Below are 17,543 nucleotides of genomic sequence, written 5' to 3' on the forward strand. Positions count from 1 at the left end.
GATTGGTTTCTACTTTCAGGTCCGACCAATCAGCGTCGAATTACATCGGAAAACTAGTAATGTTGCCCAACTGTTGAGTCTGCTGAATGCGGCCAAATATTTGCTAATCAGTGAGAATGCTAATCTAGAAAAAATACATGAAGATGTTTCATAAGCATAAATAATTCGACGAAGAACTTCAAGTCTCATTTACATGTTGTACGATCGACATATGTAAAAAAAAAAATAAAGAATTTCGCTATCAGGCGCGACAATCAAAGGGGATCGATTAGGTGATTGTGTCCTTGGAATCCACAACGTCCTCGCGACTTTTACGCGCGCGAAAGTACGCGTAAGCATGCATACGGGGCAATAATATTGGAATGAAAATTCTCGCCGAGTTACATCGGGCGCAAAAAAGTGCGGGCCGCGTACGGAGGAATGACGGCGCGCGATTGGCCGACGTTGTTTCGCGACGGTGTGTCATGTGACCCTTTCCTCTATTTATGCAAACATCACTGGGGGCCTATTACGGTTTTTGAAACGAAGTGAAAATAACAAAAGTGAGGAAATTTACTAGAGTATCTACAATTTCATTTGTCGAAATCTAGTAAATTTGTTCACTTTTGTAATTTTCACCTCGCTTCAAGAACCGTAATAGGCACCCTGTGATCGCTCGGCCTCACAGTCTCGTGGCAAAACAATAACAAACAACACACGTCGTAACTTTGCGCCTCTCGCGACTTCTCGAGCTCGCGTTCACGCGTTTCGCTCGTCGTGGGATACGTCAGAGCTGTCAGGAACAGCGCGATTGATCCTGCGATCTACCGATCTCGCGATCGGGACCTCGCGGACCTCGTCGGGGAAGAGTCTAGACTAGACTGGGAAAAGTGAAACTCAATCTGGGCCTCTCGTCGCGATGTTGTCAGCCGCGGAAAATGCCCGCTAACGAGAACCGCGATGCGTGCGTCCTGTGAACGCGCGTGGACCAATATGTGATTTCGACGTGTGTGTTTCACCGTTGTTTTTCCCAATCAGATCAACTCTGTCGGAATTTTCCAAAAAATCAGAGGGAGGGAAAGAGACAAACAAATAGATAAATAGATAGAGAGAGAGAGAAAGAGAGAGAGAGAGAGAATTGTTCTCCATTCCCTCGTGCATCACTACGGACGCAAGATTGTGGAATCGATCGAGCAGATCGGACGAGTCAAAATTGAAGACGATTGGTCGCATTTCTTTCCTCATTGCTCACCTTCTATTCCACTCGTCGAGCCTGCTGCGAACCCACGCGTAAGAACATGCGACAAGTTAGTCGCGTGCACGTGATATTTGTCACGACACGCTGAGTCGACGAGCCGAATCGAATAGATCGAGCCTAGAATTGATGATTTTTCTTATCTAGCTAACTTTTATGTCCTACCTTGTAGAGTAGCAATTTTTGGAGTACGTACAACGATCAGCAGGCAGCGTCACCCCCACGTTTCTCGTTCAAGCACTTGTCGCTAATGGACAATTCTAAGTACAGCGACATTTTCCTACCTAGTATGGATAGCGTAGTGAAGCAGGAACTTGCCCAGGAAATGGGCTCGGCGACGGCGTCTGTACCGATACCCGGAGGACACAGAGGAACCACACGAGGAGCATACAATCAGTTCTCCCCTTCGCCTCTGACTCTCTCCTCTGGGTGGGATATGAGGAGCGAACATATGGAATATCCCTTTAAAATGGATCCGGATCAGCTGGACATTTCACTTAAGATGGACGAGGATGATATATTCCAAGTAGACAAAGCTGAACTAATCCAGGGCCCAACTCTCGCTGAATTAAATGCCAATGATGAGACGCTGGAGTTGGGAGATCTAAATTTCGATGATCTGTTGCTGCCTGAAGAAAGGGTACAGCCGATAAAAATAGAGAATGTTCTTCCATTTTCCAGCTCTCTATTTAACACTAGTGGCATAGGATTTGCACCTAGTAGTTTTCCTCAATCTGGAACTTATCGAAGCTGTCCCACATATACAAATACTTATACTTTTAATAGAAGTTCAACCATCATAGATAATGCAGAAGCTGTTAGTCCTACTGCGTTTCCCAGTCCAGGCACTGGCAATATTGCAGGTTTGTTTAAATAAATACATTTTAGGAAATAATAATAAAAATAGTATGTTTTCTGAAATAAATATATTTGAAATTGATTCGTAAATGATCTATTATTTATTATTTTTTATAATAAAAATAGAAATGGTACTGTAATTTTAATAGGTAGTTCTACAGCAAGTTCATCAACTTCACCACATCCTCCAGGGCGTCTTCTTGGATCTACTTTACATGATTTACTTATGAGAAAAGATGAAAATCCTATTAAACCAGTGTCCAATCAAATGGATAATATCTCCACAAGTGGTAAATCTAAAATTTCAAGACTCTCTATGTCCGCTCCAACTCAGACAATGGGACATTTGGATCAGATCTGGTCTCATAGGGAACCACGTCAACATCTGTTAAGTACTGGTAGCTTGGTGGAGGCAGGATCGACAAGTAGTTTGAGTACCGGAGGTGCACTGAGTCCTGATCCACTCTGTCCTGATCCTCTTAGTCATGATGAAGGATATGAGGATAGTGATGATGATAGTGATCATTATGATGATTATAGCAGTGATAATGGTATTTGTATTATTATGTTATTTATATATTAAATGTAATTATGTTATTAATATATTAAATGTAATTTATTATGCAGATTATTATTTTATAATCTTGTATAGAAGTTTAATTTATTTTATATTTTTTTTAAATTAAGTGTTATAAATGAAGTAAAATCAACATGTCATAAATGAAGTAAAATTATACAATAATATACAATGTAATTAGTAATGATTAAACTATTGTTTATTTACTAGATACAGGTGGAAGTGATAATGAGGACCAGAGTAACAACAGAATAGGAATGGGAACTACAGATTTAGGGAAAGATAACAGACATAGTAAGAAAGAAAGATTTTTCTGGCAATATAATGTTCAAGCAAAGGGACCAAAAGGACAGCGATTAATTGCTCGAGCACGCTTAGAAGACCCGCATGTTTTGAACGAAGCAACCGATCCAGTATTTAGTCCTCATTGTGTTCTCAGAGGAATCAAACATAGCGGAAAAGCACGAAAAGGCGATGGAAATGATCTTACGCCGAATCCTCGCAAACTTCATAATATTGGAAAAGAATTAGACAAACTCAATCGCATTATAAATGATATGACACCTGTTTCGGAATTACCTTTCCCAGTAAGACCAAAGACACGTAAAGAAAAGAATAAACTAGCTTCTCGGGCATGCCGTTTGAAGAAAAAAGCTCAACATGAAGCTAATAAGATAAAGTTGCATGGACTCGAAACAGAGCATAGTTGAGTATATGTCGAGATAGAAAAATCTTTAATTCAATGAGATTATTTCAAATGTATAGTGGATTAAAAACTTAAAATTATTTTTCTACAGAACGTCTCATACACGGTATATCACAAGCTAAACATACGCTTGCTGCTAAATTAGCTGAATCTAATCCAGAGAATCAAGAAGAGCTTACGCGGCAAATGGAAAAATGTTGCAAAGTGGCTACCAGTGAGTAATATCTTAGTGTTTTTTTAAATATGTATAAATATATAAAATACATATATAATACTATATGAAGTGCATTTAAATATAACAAACATTTTAATGATCAGTATTACTTTAATATGCGTGAATTTTTTATTACAGAAGTGCGAATAGCAAATCATTCGACAGAATTTGTGAACAAGATATTGGAGAATATTAAAAGTGGCATACCTGATGGCGGTATCGATAATTTTTAATACTATAGAAAATCGTTTTCCTATAAATCTCTTGTGTCTACATATGTATATATTAAAAAAATTAAGATATGCTATATAAATATATATTTGTCTATATACATATATATACATAGAAATAACGCTTTATATCTAAACTTCAAGCTATTTCAGAAAACAGACATAGTTAACTTGATTGATGCATAATTAACAGATTCTATATATATATATATATATATATATAGGGTGTCCCATTTTAACTTGGACAGTAAAATATCTCAAAAACTAAGCCCAGCAAACAAAAATGTTTCAGACAAAAGTTGTATGGTTTCGAGGGGGCCATAAGATGGTACCATTGGTTTGACCTTGAAGAGTCATTTGAAGGTCACTTCAATTTTTTTAAATGGAACACCCTATATATTTTTGCACATTCTTGTAGCTTATCTCGAGAGCTTTCCAAAACACTATAATTAAGTACCTTTTCGTTAAGTACTTTTTGAGTTATGAGGTTTGAAATAATTTCTTAATTTTACATAAACCGTAAAATATCTTGTAAAATATTCATTTTTCGATTATCTTACCTTAATACTTTTACGTACAAAATAATGAGAGGAATCAATTGGTGTAAAGAAAACACATAGTTGTTTTAAAAAAAAAAATATGGAATTGTTAATTGCAAATTCCATATTTTTTCTTCAAAACAACTATGTGTTTTCTTTACACCAAATGATTCCTCTCATTATTTTGTACGTAAAAGTATTAAGGTAAGATAATCGAAAAATGAATATTTTACAAGATATTTTACGGTTTATGTAAAATTAAGAAATTATTTCAAGCCTCATAACTCAAAAAGTACTTAACGAAAAGGTACTTAATTATAGTGTTTTGGAAAGCTCTCGAGATAAGCTACAAGAATATGCAATGACAAATAGTAGGTTCCATTTAAGAAATTGAAGGTGACCTTCATGCGACCTTCAAATAACTCTTCAAGGTCAAACCAATGGTACCATCTTATGGCCCCCTCGAAACCATACAACTTTTGTCTGAAACATTTTTGTTTGCTGGGCTTAGTTTTTGAGATATTTTACTGTCCAAGTTAAAATGGGACACCCTGTATATATATATATATATATATATATGCATTGTTTCAGAAGTTATTTTATGTAAAAATATTTAATGTAAGTGAGAAATGAAACCTTGATACATTAGTTAACTTCACTAAAAATCTACAAATTTATAAATCATGGATTTTTTTTTTAATGAAAGTATATTTTCGCATCCAATATACATTTATCAAACTGTACATACTATTTCTCATGGATCATGTGTTACTGCTTCAGTATCGAATTCTTTTTTATGTAAGAACACAAAATACGATTTTTTTTTTGACAATTGTATATTTTTTTCCTTTTTAAGAGAGAAAACGTATAATTATATATCCTGATAAAAGTTCAAAAAAGTAAAGTGCCGAATGTCACTTAACAATTATAATAGATTATTAGATATCATCAATGTCCATTATCATTGAGTGTTACAAACATTGTCTTTAATCTTAATTCTTAATTTACAATTTCAGTAAACAGGAAAAGAGCAGAAATAAGATTTAATTTTTACGTATGTTAAATTCAATCATATTGTTGAGTTTTTGCCGAATTTGAAGTACAGTTCCACTAGTTCTCTTCGCACTTCAAATGGATATCAATTAGAATTACATTTAATTGTGCAATCATTAATGATAAGGTTTCAAAAATTATAGTAGTTGTAATGCAACAATAGATAAAAATTGACATTGATGATTTTTTTTTTTATATTCTGACGATATAGTTTTAAAACGTAATAATAATAGATCTAGAATGTGCACTTATAAATTGCACTTAGAAATGAGCTTTGAATTATATAGTTGTTTGCTGTTTGCTGACTCGATCTACCTCAGAACGAAACGCTATACCTACATGTATGTATGTATGTGTGTGCATATATATATATATATATATATATATATATATATATATATATATATATATATATATTATATATATATATATATATATATATATATATATATATATGCACACACATACATACATACATGTATACAGGGTGACCCATTTTAACTTAGGCAGCCAAATAACTCGAAAAATAAGCAAGATAGAGAAAAATGTTTTAGACAAAAGTTGTATGGTTTCGAGGGGGCCATAAGATGGTATCATTGGTTTGACCTTGAAGAGTCATTTGAAGGTCACGTGAAGGTCACTTCAATTTTTTTAAATGGAACATCCTATATATTTTTGTACATTCTTGTAGCTCATCTCGAGAGCTTTCCAAAACACTATAATTAAGTACATTTTCGTTAAGTACTTTTTGAGTTATGAGGCTTGAAATAATTTCTTAATTTTACATAAACCGTAAAATATCTTGTAAAATATTCATTTTTCGATTACCTTACCTTAATAGTTTTATGTACAAAATAATGAGAGGAATCAATTGGTGTAAAGAAAACACATAGTTGTTTCGAAGAAAAAATATGTAATTTGCAATTAACAATTCCATATTTTTTCTTAAAAACAACTATGTGTTTTCTTTACACCAATTGATTCCTCTCATTATTTTGTACATAAAAGTATTAAGGTAAGATAATCGAAAAATGAATATTTTACAAGATATTTTACGGTTTATGTAAAATTAAGAAATTATTTCAAGCATCATAACTCAAAAAGTACTTAACGGAAAGGTACTTAATTATAGTGTTTTGGAAAGCTCTCGAGATAAGCTACAAGAATATGCAATGACAAATAGTAGGTTCCATTTAAGAAATTGAAGGTGACCTTCATGCGACCTTCAAATAACTCTTCAAGGTCAAACCAATGGTACCATCTTATGGCCCCCTCGAAACCATACAACTTTTGTCTGAAACATTTTTCTCTATCTTGCTTATTTTTCGAGTTATTTGGCTGCCTAAGTTAAAATGGGTCACCCTGTATATATATATATATATTTATATGGATTTAAGATGAAATAACAATTTATGAGAAAAGATTGTAATCGTGGCGTGACGATGTATTGTTGCTTTAGAATTTTAAAAGAAAGGATGAATGTAGTGACGATACATATACATATATAATGTTTAGAACGATTGTACGCTGCGGTTAAAATTACAGTTATATTTTGCTAATTACTAATATATATATATATATATATATATATATATATATATATATATTTAAAATATATATATATATATATATATTTTAAATATATGCAAGATATTAATCCATATTATATTCGTACTAATATTTTTTTAATCGATTTTTGTATGTAAAGTTGCGCAGATTATAGTGTTTACGAAAAAGTGTGGATATATAGTCATATGGTTATATACAGATATAAATACAGATGTTGTATAATCCTTATCAAATCGTTATGCAGTCTAATTTATTGTTATGCGAGTTATCGTAAGAGTTTCATTTGCTATATATGTTTAATGTCGGCAAGAGTTTAGTGTAATACCAATGTAGCACGAGACGTCATTCCGATATCATCGTAGTCGCAAAAGTGTGCAAGAATTGCGTGTAATAAAAATACTTTTTCAGGGTGTGCAATATACGTCCTCGTACGAAATGTCATTTTGTTATTTCGATGATTTTTTTTTATGCTAATGTACTTGCGTATGTTGCGTTTGTGCACTCGACGCTTCAATTGTGATTACATCAATGAATCGTTATTATAGGTAGAATAGACGCGCAGTTTTTTTGTTATTACGGGTCGTTGAATATATAAAATGGAAAATTGATATTTAGCGTATAAACGTATTCCGGCATTAATCACAGTAAACGAGTTATGATGGCAAACGACCTGATGATAAGCGATTAATTTCATCAAAATGTAAAGACAAAGTTGGATTGTCATTTTTATTCTAATAAAAAGAAAACATGTAGACAGCAAAAACGGATTTTTCAATGAATTATTCATTGACATATACATATAAAAATCAAGATTTCAAGTTAAGCTTTTTCTTTTTCACGAGATTCTATGGAAGGATGATACGGCACTATTTATGTTCGAGATTATTAGTCATCCATCGGTCGTCCGATCTCGGTCATGCTTATTCAATTAAACCTAACATGTCTTTTACATTAAATCATTCAATTTCTGCATATTTTCCAATGCTGATGCATAAAAGTGCGATATATGTTGTATATGCTTCATACATCGAGAATTTTTCTCACTATATGAATTAATTGCACGAATCTGAAAAATTTATAAATTTAATGGAATATCGATATTATTTGATAATTTTGAAATTATTACAAATTATTTACGATACTATTGCATGTTTATTTTATTTGTATTGATTTTAATTGCAGGATCTTTTCTGCAATCGTAAATATATGTGTATTTATATAATATATAATTCTATAGAATATTATATATATATTTGTATATCTGAAAGAGATTTATATATATTAAATTATTTAAACTGAAATTTAATAAAGTATTGATATTATTTGTTAATTTTTCTGAAATTATTACAAATTATACAGGTTTTCATGTGTCTAAAAGAATAATATATAAAATAAATATATAAATAATATATAAAAAAATAATATATAAAAGAAATAAAATAAAAATAAAATAATATATAAAAAAAAGAATAAAATATAAAATCTTCAGGAATTATTAATAAAATATTACATGTCATGCAGAGAAAGAACTATAAAATTGAATATTTGTATTGTATTGTAAAAGTCCATACAGCACAGAACAACAATATTGCAACTAGAGAGAAGAATGAGAGGTGTCATGGCCCGCTTTTAGGTGATCCCTGAAAGCGATACGCCCTCTGTGGACCTTAAAAACGTGCACATAAACTACGAAGCCAAGGTGCACGAATGTTCTCAGAGGGTAACATATAAGGTGCACAATTTTTGGTTCTATTCCGTGCTATGTGCACAAAATGTTGGTAGCACCAGTGCTGTATAGCAAGGTGCTTACGTATATGAAATAAATTTTAATATAAATGAGAAATGACGAATTTGCGATCCTCTCACACACTCTCTCTCTCTCTCTCTATATATATATAATTTTTTTTTTGATATATGAATTTGCAATGAGCAGCGACATATTTTTTCTTAAGAACAATCATATGTTTTTTTTACATTAACTGATTCCTCTTATTATTCTATGCATAAAATTATTAAAGTAAAATAATCGGAAAATGAACATTTTATCAGATATTTTATAATTTATATAAAATTATGTCAACTTAAAGAATCAAATATCTCGTTAACTGTTCAATTTTTGACTATACTATCTTTATAACTTTTTACACGGAATATTGCGAAGAATCGATTTATATAAAAAAATTAGGATGGTTCCATTAAAAAATATGAAGATAATCTTGAAATTTCTAAAACGCTTCCACTTACGAAAACAATATTACTAGCATATCATGGTCCTTTTAATCGTACAATTTTCGTGATTACAATTTTTTCATATCTGTAAAAATAGCGTAGATATTTCAAGTGAGCAAAGTTTTACATACATGTGCGCGCGCGCGTGCGTGCGTGCGTGCGTGCGTGCGTGCGTGCGTAGCGTATACGGGAGTTATGTGAACAAGCGAGAAGGTAATAAGAGAGAGCGAAATGGCAATAAGAGCGAACGAGATAGCAATAGCACGAGCAACGAAGCTTGGAAATAGAGTCTTTCTTGCAGCCTGGCATACTATTTCTCTCTCGCTCGCTCCTATTACTATCTCGCTCGCTTCTGTTATTGTTTCACTCGCTCTTACGTACTCATATACTGTCATGCTCATCTCGTTATCAAATCTGCCGCTGGCAAGTGGCCGATGACAAATTATTTTTTATTTTATTGATATGAAAGTAATTTTAATGAATTATTGAGATTTTTGTGATTAAAATGATATCAAACACGACGTAAATCGGATAATTTTTAATTAGTCTGATAATAAACATTTTGATTATATATATTTAAATACATTTATCCGATTGATACCGTGTTTGATGTTATTTTAATCGCAAAATTTTCATTATTCCATTAAAATTACTCGCATACCCTTATAAATATATCTTAAAATGATTAACTTATTTATTTGTCACAATTTGTCATCGCTTGCCAGCGGCAGGCTTGATAACGAGATGAACATGACAGTATATGAGTACGTAAGAGCGAATGAAACAATAACAGAAGCGAGCGAGATAGTAATAGGAGCGAGCGAGATAGTAATAGGAGCGAGCAAGATAGAAATAGCACGAGCAACGATCCCCAGGTAGCAAGCACACGTCATTTTGACGTCCCAAATTGGTCATTTACTGACTACTTTTGACGTCATGACTTGACGTTTTTATGACGTAAAAATGACGGTCTAATGTCACAGACTGTTGACGTCACGAAAAGAACCACATTTTGACGTCATTTCATGACGTCTTTTCTGATTAATATAATGACGTTATTAAGACGTTCTTAGGCCCTACGCACAATAGAAAAATTAGAAATAAATATTAAATATATTAGGAATAATAATTATTTTAAAATAATTATTATTTCTAATATTTAATATTTATTCCTAATATCTTTTTTATAGTGCGCAGAGTTTTAATATAGTTATCAATTAATGGGTACGGGCGCGCGCGCCCACACACACACACACACACACACACACACACACACACACACACACACACACACACACACACACACACCGCACACATATACAGGGTGTCCGGTGTATCAGGTGACCAAAAAAAAACTCTTGTAGCTTACCTTTTCAAAACATGGAAGTACAACATATATTAAAGTATTTTTTCATTGAGTACTTTTCGAGTTATAAGGCTTGAAATAATTGCCTTAATTTTACATAAACTATAAAATATGTAGTAAAATTTTCATTTTCCGATTATCTTACTTTAATACTTTTATGTACAAAATAATGAGAGGAATTAATTGGTGTAAAGAAAACACATAATTGTTTCGAAAAAAATATGTAATTTGCAATTAACAATTAGATTTTTTTTTTGAAACAATTATGTGTTTTCTTTACACCAATTGATTCCTTTCATTATTTTGTACATAAAAGTATTAAAGTAAGATAATCGAAAATGAATATTTTAATAGATATTTTATGGTTTATGTAAAATTAAGGCAATTATTTTGAGCCTCATAACTTGAAAAGTACTCAATGAAAAAATACTTCAATATAGTGTTTTGAAAAGCCCTCGAGGTAAGCTACAAGAGTTTTTTTTGGTTACCTGATACACTGGACACCCTGTATATAAAACTTGGATGAAATATGTAAATATATGTATATATAAATTTTTTATTATTATTATCACATTTTAATATAAACAAAAATTTATTAATATATTATACTGATATAATTATTATAAAATAAATTGTAAACTTATTATAATAACTATAATATAAAAACTTGTTATTAAATTTTACAATTATAATGTATATTTGTAATTATTAATAGTCATCTTAAATTGCACAATATGCATTGCACAATATGCATTATGATTGTTTAATATGCACTATGATTGTTTAAATTATTTGAAATAAGTATTCATAAATATTAAATTAAAAATTAATAATAAAAAAATATTAATCAATGTGTATGATTGGAAAACAAACATAAGTATTATCATTAATATAAGGTACTACAATACATTTGCTGCTAATGAGACTAATAGGCCATATTTTGAGATTACTGAAATTTTTGAGAATATATATATTAAGTAGAGATGAGTCGCACGGATATAAATATAATGGTGATTGTTTAATAAAATGTTTTCCAATAATAAAAATATCACCTTTTGTTGTTTCTACAATATTATGTATTTCTATTACTTCTGTGTTGTCTCTTAAATTACAATAACTGTCTGCAATGCTGTAGCGATTGATAGAAAATGACAAATTTGTAAAACTGATTTTTTTATATTGTTTGTACCATTGACAAGAACTATAATTTAATAAAGGTCCATTTTTATGTTCCATGTCAACAAAATATTTAGCTTTGACTTCTTTTAAGTTACATTTATTTATTTCTAAGAAACAAGAATTTATTTCTTGAACTCGACGATGTAATTGCTGTAATGGATTACTAGAAGATCTTATTAATTTTTTTAAATGACCTAGATAATTTTCAAACGGAAACGCAGAATATTCATCTAAAGGACCATAAATTTCTACGTCGTCGCATATATGTGTTAAGAGATGAATATTGTAAACAGCAAATTCCAGACCGTACAATTTACTTTTGCAATGATTGATAAAAGCTAGTAGGCATTCTCGTGCAAATGGAATTCCAAAATCATTTATATGTTTTTGTGATATTAATATGGAAATAGCAACATGCAATAATAGAAAATTTTTATAAATAGCTTTGTCTACAATATCTTTTAAAACTAAAGGACCGATGTAAATCAAAAAAGTTCTAAACTCTGTGGCTTTCCAATACGCTAACTCATTTAAGGACCGAGGTTTTCTATTAAACTCCAATGGAATAAATGGCCGTAAATTAATGAGACGTTGTGAGAGAATTTGTACCTTTCTGTTAGGTAATCTAACGTTTAATGGACCTCCAACCCATGTATTTAATAGCTTTCTCATTACGCCTAAGCAAATGTTATGCATGTAGTCTGTGGGAAAAGATGTTATTAAATCTATAGGTAAATCTATTAAAGGAGATAAGCCATGATGGTGGTCATCATCTATCTGTTTCCTAAAAGAATCATCTGTGCGCTTTTGAGCTGTTTCACTTGTAAAAACAACTTTATTTTTATAATATTCTCCAGGTTCGATACATTTATCACATGAAGAATACCCCGAATGTGTCTTTGTACATTTTAGAAAAGCACGAGCAGGAGCATCGCATATAAAACTATGGATTTCTATTTTAAAGTGATTCCCATTAAAATCAAATCCATTTTTTAATAAATCATTTAATTCATCTATAAAATTCCTTAGAAAAAGATTTAAAGGTTTAGGCTTTGACGTGCCACAAAAAATTGAAATAATAAATGGAATACTACGAAAATTTTTAATAAGTCCGAGAATAGGCCATAGTTGTAATTTGTTACTTTTAAACAATGGGATACCATCTACATTAAAACAGATTTTTAATGTTTCACCAGGTTCTAAACATTCTTGGGTATACTTTTGTGACAATACATTTTTCAAAGCTATGTTCAAACCTAAATAACAAAATTCTCCAGTTTCTAATTTATTAATTCGTGTAAAACTTGGAGTGTTCAATAAGGTACGAGAATCTAATGGTAATTCAGGGTGATAGGGGGAAAGTATGTGCAAAAGATCTGTTAGAGCTAAATGTGATATGTGTCTTTCAGTGGCCCATTTCATTAATTCATACATAAAATTACTCTGATTATCTAAGCTACTGTTTATATTTGTGTCAGAAGAATTATTTATTACCTTATTAGAAAAATCAGATACGGCATTAATAGTTAAATAGTTATCATTTTGAAAATTTGAAGAGACAATTACATTTTCAAAATTTTCATTATTGCTCGTTTTATTATTAGTACTCCTATTAGTATCTAAATCACTTAATGATCCATTATATATTTCGTTTGATAGATTCAAATTATTACAAGGTATTCTATTAGAAACATTAGCAGCAAATATTTTGTTTACAGCTTGCGTTACTCTTCGATATTGTTGGCGCCGTCCAACAAATTCTTTACGTTTACGTCTAGTTTTTAACATAATGATAAATTTTGCAAATAAACGAAAACAAAAGATATAATATTTTGATAACTAATTATTAAAGTGAATAATGCAAACTTAAAACGTGAAATTAATAAAATTAATATTAATTTATCAATAGACAAAATAAAAATAAAAAATAATACATACGTGTAGAATATAATACAATATTTATAACTTTTCTCGATTTCTTTTCAAACTTTCCTTTAATCTATCAGAAGCATGTTTTAACCAAGTTTTGATTGCATCTTCAATATTTTTTTCCGTGGTTGAAGGTGATTTTATTTGTACAGCGCCTATAAACAAAACAGAAAAATTTTATACAATTTATTTATAATGAATTATATATATTATATCAAGAGAGAAATTTTATTTTTAATCAATTTTAATTAATTTTTGTAAAATATTTAATGTTGTCAAACTTACGGACTACCACAGTCTTCAAAGAAAGCTTCTCAAAAGCTTCCTTATTTTTTTGTCCTGCAAAGTTGAAACTTTTCGCAAGTTCGTTAGTAAAAACGTATTTTAAAATTTTATTAGTTCTTGCAGTAGTAGTGTCACCTCCTAGTGTTGATAAGAACAATGACTGTAAAATAATAAGAAAAATTAACATTAATGCATGCATAGGCACATATACATATACACAACATATACATACACACACATATAATAGTAGTAGTAGTAATAGTAATAATAGTATATGTCTGTATATGTATGTTAAAATATGTATTTTGAATAAAATTATACCACAGCGTGCTTATTTTCACGGGAGTTAAAATAATTTTCTAATAATTGCAATTCTTCGCGTGTTTTCAATGGAAATTCAACAGGACAATCATCTGGGATAGAGAGTATGCCACCTTTAGTATTGGAATGCCTTAATATTCCATAAATTTCTTTAACTTGTTCTCGCACCTTTTTTATTTCAGTAAAAATTTGTTCTGAAAAAATTAATATAAACAGGCATTCTAGTATATAAACAAAATATTTTTTTTATTTTATAGAATAATAATAAGACATACCAGTAAAGCTACGAAAATATGGTCCTCCATACGATTAATTAAGAATTGAATTTACAGACTCTGATCGAGAACTGATGTTTGTGGAAACAGTTGAAGATGGTGATGATATTGTGGTTCTATTTAAAGAATTCATATCCTTTGATCTCGTAGTAATGATATTGTGTGCAGAAATATCAGAAGAATCTGAATTTATGTCTTGTTGCGATACTATAATATAACAAATTTAAAAAAAATACAAACATTAAAAACAAAATTTTAAAAATATGATGCTTTATTTTTTTTTAATATTTTGCTATTTCTTTATACCTGTTTCTAGAGGGCCTTTTGATGTCATAGGCATTGATGTTAAACATCTTTGTTTATCTTGTAGCGCATGTGCTAAACAGTAATGCTTAGATAATAAATTGCTTCCAATATTTACAAAAAGATAAAATTAGATTTATATTTATTAATTAAAAATTTAAATTTTTAATTGAAAAATATTTTTACCAAATGTGGATATCTTTGATGGTCGATGTAAAGAATGGTCATTTTCATCATCTTCTTCTTCACTTGTAGATATGTATTTAGAATTTCGTTTTGGCTGTCTTTTCTTTGGTTGCTCTTTATCTTCCACTGTAGAAGACTGTACATCAGAAAATTCTTCACACTTTTTTAGTTTCTTATTAGCTTTCTGATATTCATCTATAATTAACAAAGATAAAATTGTTAAAGGCAAGTTTTATAAACATAACCTAATTTTATGCAATAAAATTTGTTAATTAAAAATATTACAATATACAATATAATATTAATTAACTAAATAAGCAATTAATATATTCAATATACTCAATACACACAGATACACACACACACACACACACACACTCACACTCACCCACACACACACATAAATATATGTATACGTACCACAAGAAAAAAGTATTTGTTTTATACCGTATAATGTCCATGTTTGATCTTTCGGTTTTTCTTCAAGGATGAGAGCTTTCTTAAATTGTGCACCAGTTTTATACGGAGGCCACCAAACCTCTTTTTTTCGTGGCGTTAACCATGAACGATGTACTAAAGCAATTGATGTTTCAGCAAGATCACTAGCAATAAATTCGACGCCAACAAAAGTCATTTTAGTAATTATATAATCAAGAAAATATATTGCGTATAAATATATGAAATAATAAAAAAGTTTATACGAAATGTTTTCGCTTGAGTCTGAACAAGGACGGACTTGCATACGGAGAAGCACGTGGACCTAACATAGATGACTGATAATTTTTTCGCGCCGATATAACAAAATATGCGCAATAAACGACGCATGCGCGTAATCTGTTTCACGCACTTGACGTTCACAATGCTCGTGACATTAAATACGTAAATTAAATGAATGTAGGACTTAAATATTACGTCATACTGACGTACTATATGATGACGTCATTATAAAATAAATGTAGGACTTAAATATTACGTCATACTGACGTAAAATAATGACGTCCTTATAATGTCATTCAAATGACTTATATATGATATCAATTTTTGGTCACTTGACGTCATTCGTACGAACATGACTAGTATTTGACGTCAAAATGACGAACCTTTGCTACCTGGGTCGAGGACTCGAGCTCGAGAATCGGATTTTTCTTGCGCGCTATTATTTTCCTCTCGCTCGCTCCTATTACTGTCTCGCTCGTTCTTGTTGCTGTTTCGCTCTCGATTCTTGGGTCCGCTTATCATTCCGGGCTATCTATCACGACTGCCAAGTGTGACAGAGAAAGCAAGACCATGAGTAGAGAGCGAGCGAGATGACCTATCATCAAAGAGTTCCGAAGTCTCTTACAATCGGTTTCTAAAATTGAAACTTTTATTTTTAATTTTATCGGTTTGAAAGTAATTTTAATGAATTAATGAGATTTTGGCGATTAAAATGATATCAAACATGACGTAAATCGGGTAATTTTTAATTAATCTGATAATAAATATTTCATTATAATTATATATTTAATTTAATTTATGCGATTTATATCGTATTTGGTATTATTTTAATCGCAAAATTCTCATTATTCTATTAAAATTACTTTCAAATGAATAAAAAATGCATTTTATTTTTTGACATATATTCGTGAATATTATAAATGAAGTCTCGTGTAAGAAATTTCGGAATCTGCAGCATCGGGAATGTTTTCGTTATTTATAATAATATATGACTTTAAATTGCCATAAAATAAAAACTAAAGCTTTTATATTTTGTTTGATCTTTTTTGATTAAAAGGGATTAATGAAATTCTTGCGTTTAAAATGACATTGAACACAATATAATTCGGATAACTTTTACTTATTGTTATATAAGTAAAAGAATGTTTCTAATTGAAAATTATTTGAATAAAATGTTGGGTTTAATGTGATTTTACAATTAGTCGTAAAAATCATATTAATTCTAAAATTATGTTCAGTAAGATAAATTAAGTAATATAAAAATTTTAGTTTCTAATACATTTTCAATGTTATCAATTGTGGTGTTCACATGACGTCTCCTGGGTGCCTATTACGGTTCTTGAAGCGAGGTGAAAATTACAAAAGTGAACAGATTTACTAGATTTCGACAAATGAAATTGTAGATACTCTAGTAAATTTCCTCACTTTTGTTATTTTCACTTCGTTTCAAAAACCGTAATAGGCCCCCTGGTCTAAATATGTTCAATATAATTAATATTAAATGGTCTATATATTGTGCAGTGAAACAATTTATTTTAATTTATTATATATATATATATATATGTATATACAGGGTGTCGCAGATCACCCGTTTCAGCCGAATATCTCAAAAACTGAGCGCGGCAGACAAAAATATTTCAAACAAAAGTTGTAAGGTTTCAAGTAACGCATTACCATGGTGATATCAGTATGACCTTGAAGAGTGTTGTCAAGATCAGGGCAAAATCACTTTGGATTTTTTAAATGGAACTCGCTATTTTTATTACATATTCG

The 17,543-nt window shown here is 30.5% G+C and overlaps 3 protein-coding genes across 4 annotated transcripts in view; 1 reads left to right on the forward strand and 2 right to left on the reverse strand.

The window, feature by feature from the left end:
* The window catches only part of LOC145969629 (uncharacterized), a 54,084-nt gene that overhangs the window by 11,920 nt on the left and 24,621 nt on the right, over positions 1-17,543 (reverse strand). The gene's annotated exons all lie outside the window — the stretch shown is intronic.
* Reptor (repressed by TOR) lies at positions 520-4,268 on the forward strand. The gene is made up of 6 exons (XM_083095727.1): positions 520-1,269; positions 1,407-2,097; positions 2,242-2,643; positions 2,880-3,374; positions 3,467-3,589; positions 3,728-4,268. The coding sequence occupies exons 2-6, from the start codon at positions 1,485-1,487 to the stop codon at positions 3,820-3,822; spliced, it is 1,728 nt and encodes a 575-aa protein (XP_082951853.1). The 5' UTR covers positions 520-1,269; positions 1,407-1,484; the 3' UTR covers positions 3,823-4,268.
* On the reverse strand, positions 10,084-16,153 carry LOC145969638 (uncharacterized). Of its 2 annotated transcripts, XM_083095746.1 has the most exons (8): positions 15,474-16,153; positions 15,054-15,248; positions 14,871-14,942; positions 14,565-14,771; positions 14,290-14,483; positions 13,969-14,128; positions 13,693-13,838; positions 10,084-10,285 (listed from the first exon to the last, which is right to left on the reverse strand). In XM_083095746.1, exons 1-4 carry the CDS (start codon positions 15,793-15,795, stop codon positions 14,599-14,601), a joined length of 762 nt encoding a protein of 253 aa, XP_082951872.1. In that variant the 5' UTR covers positions 15,796-16,153; the 3' UTR covers positions 10,084-10,285; positions 13,693-13,838; positions 13,969-14,128; positions 14,290-14,483; positions 14,565-14,598. The 2 variants fall into 2 exon arrangements, with proteins under 2 accessions (XP_082951872.1, XP_082951871.1); XM_083095745.1 differs by lacking the exon at positions 10,084-10,285 and having other exon boundaries at positions 10,905-13,838.

The sequence above is a fragment of the Camponotus vicinus genome, unplaced genomic scaffold, assembly GCF_025532165.1.
Source record: "Camponotus vicinus isolate PSW18456_S1 unplaced genomic scaffold, iyCamVici1.0 SCAF_4, whole genome shotgun sequence".
NCBI classification, from domain to species: Eukaryota; Metazoa; Arthropoda; class Insecta; order Hymenoptera; family Formicidae; genus Camponotus; species Camponotus vicinus.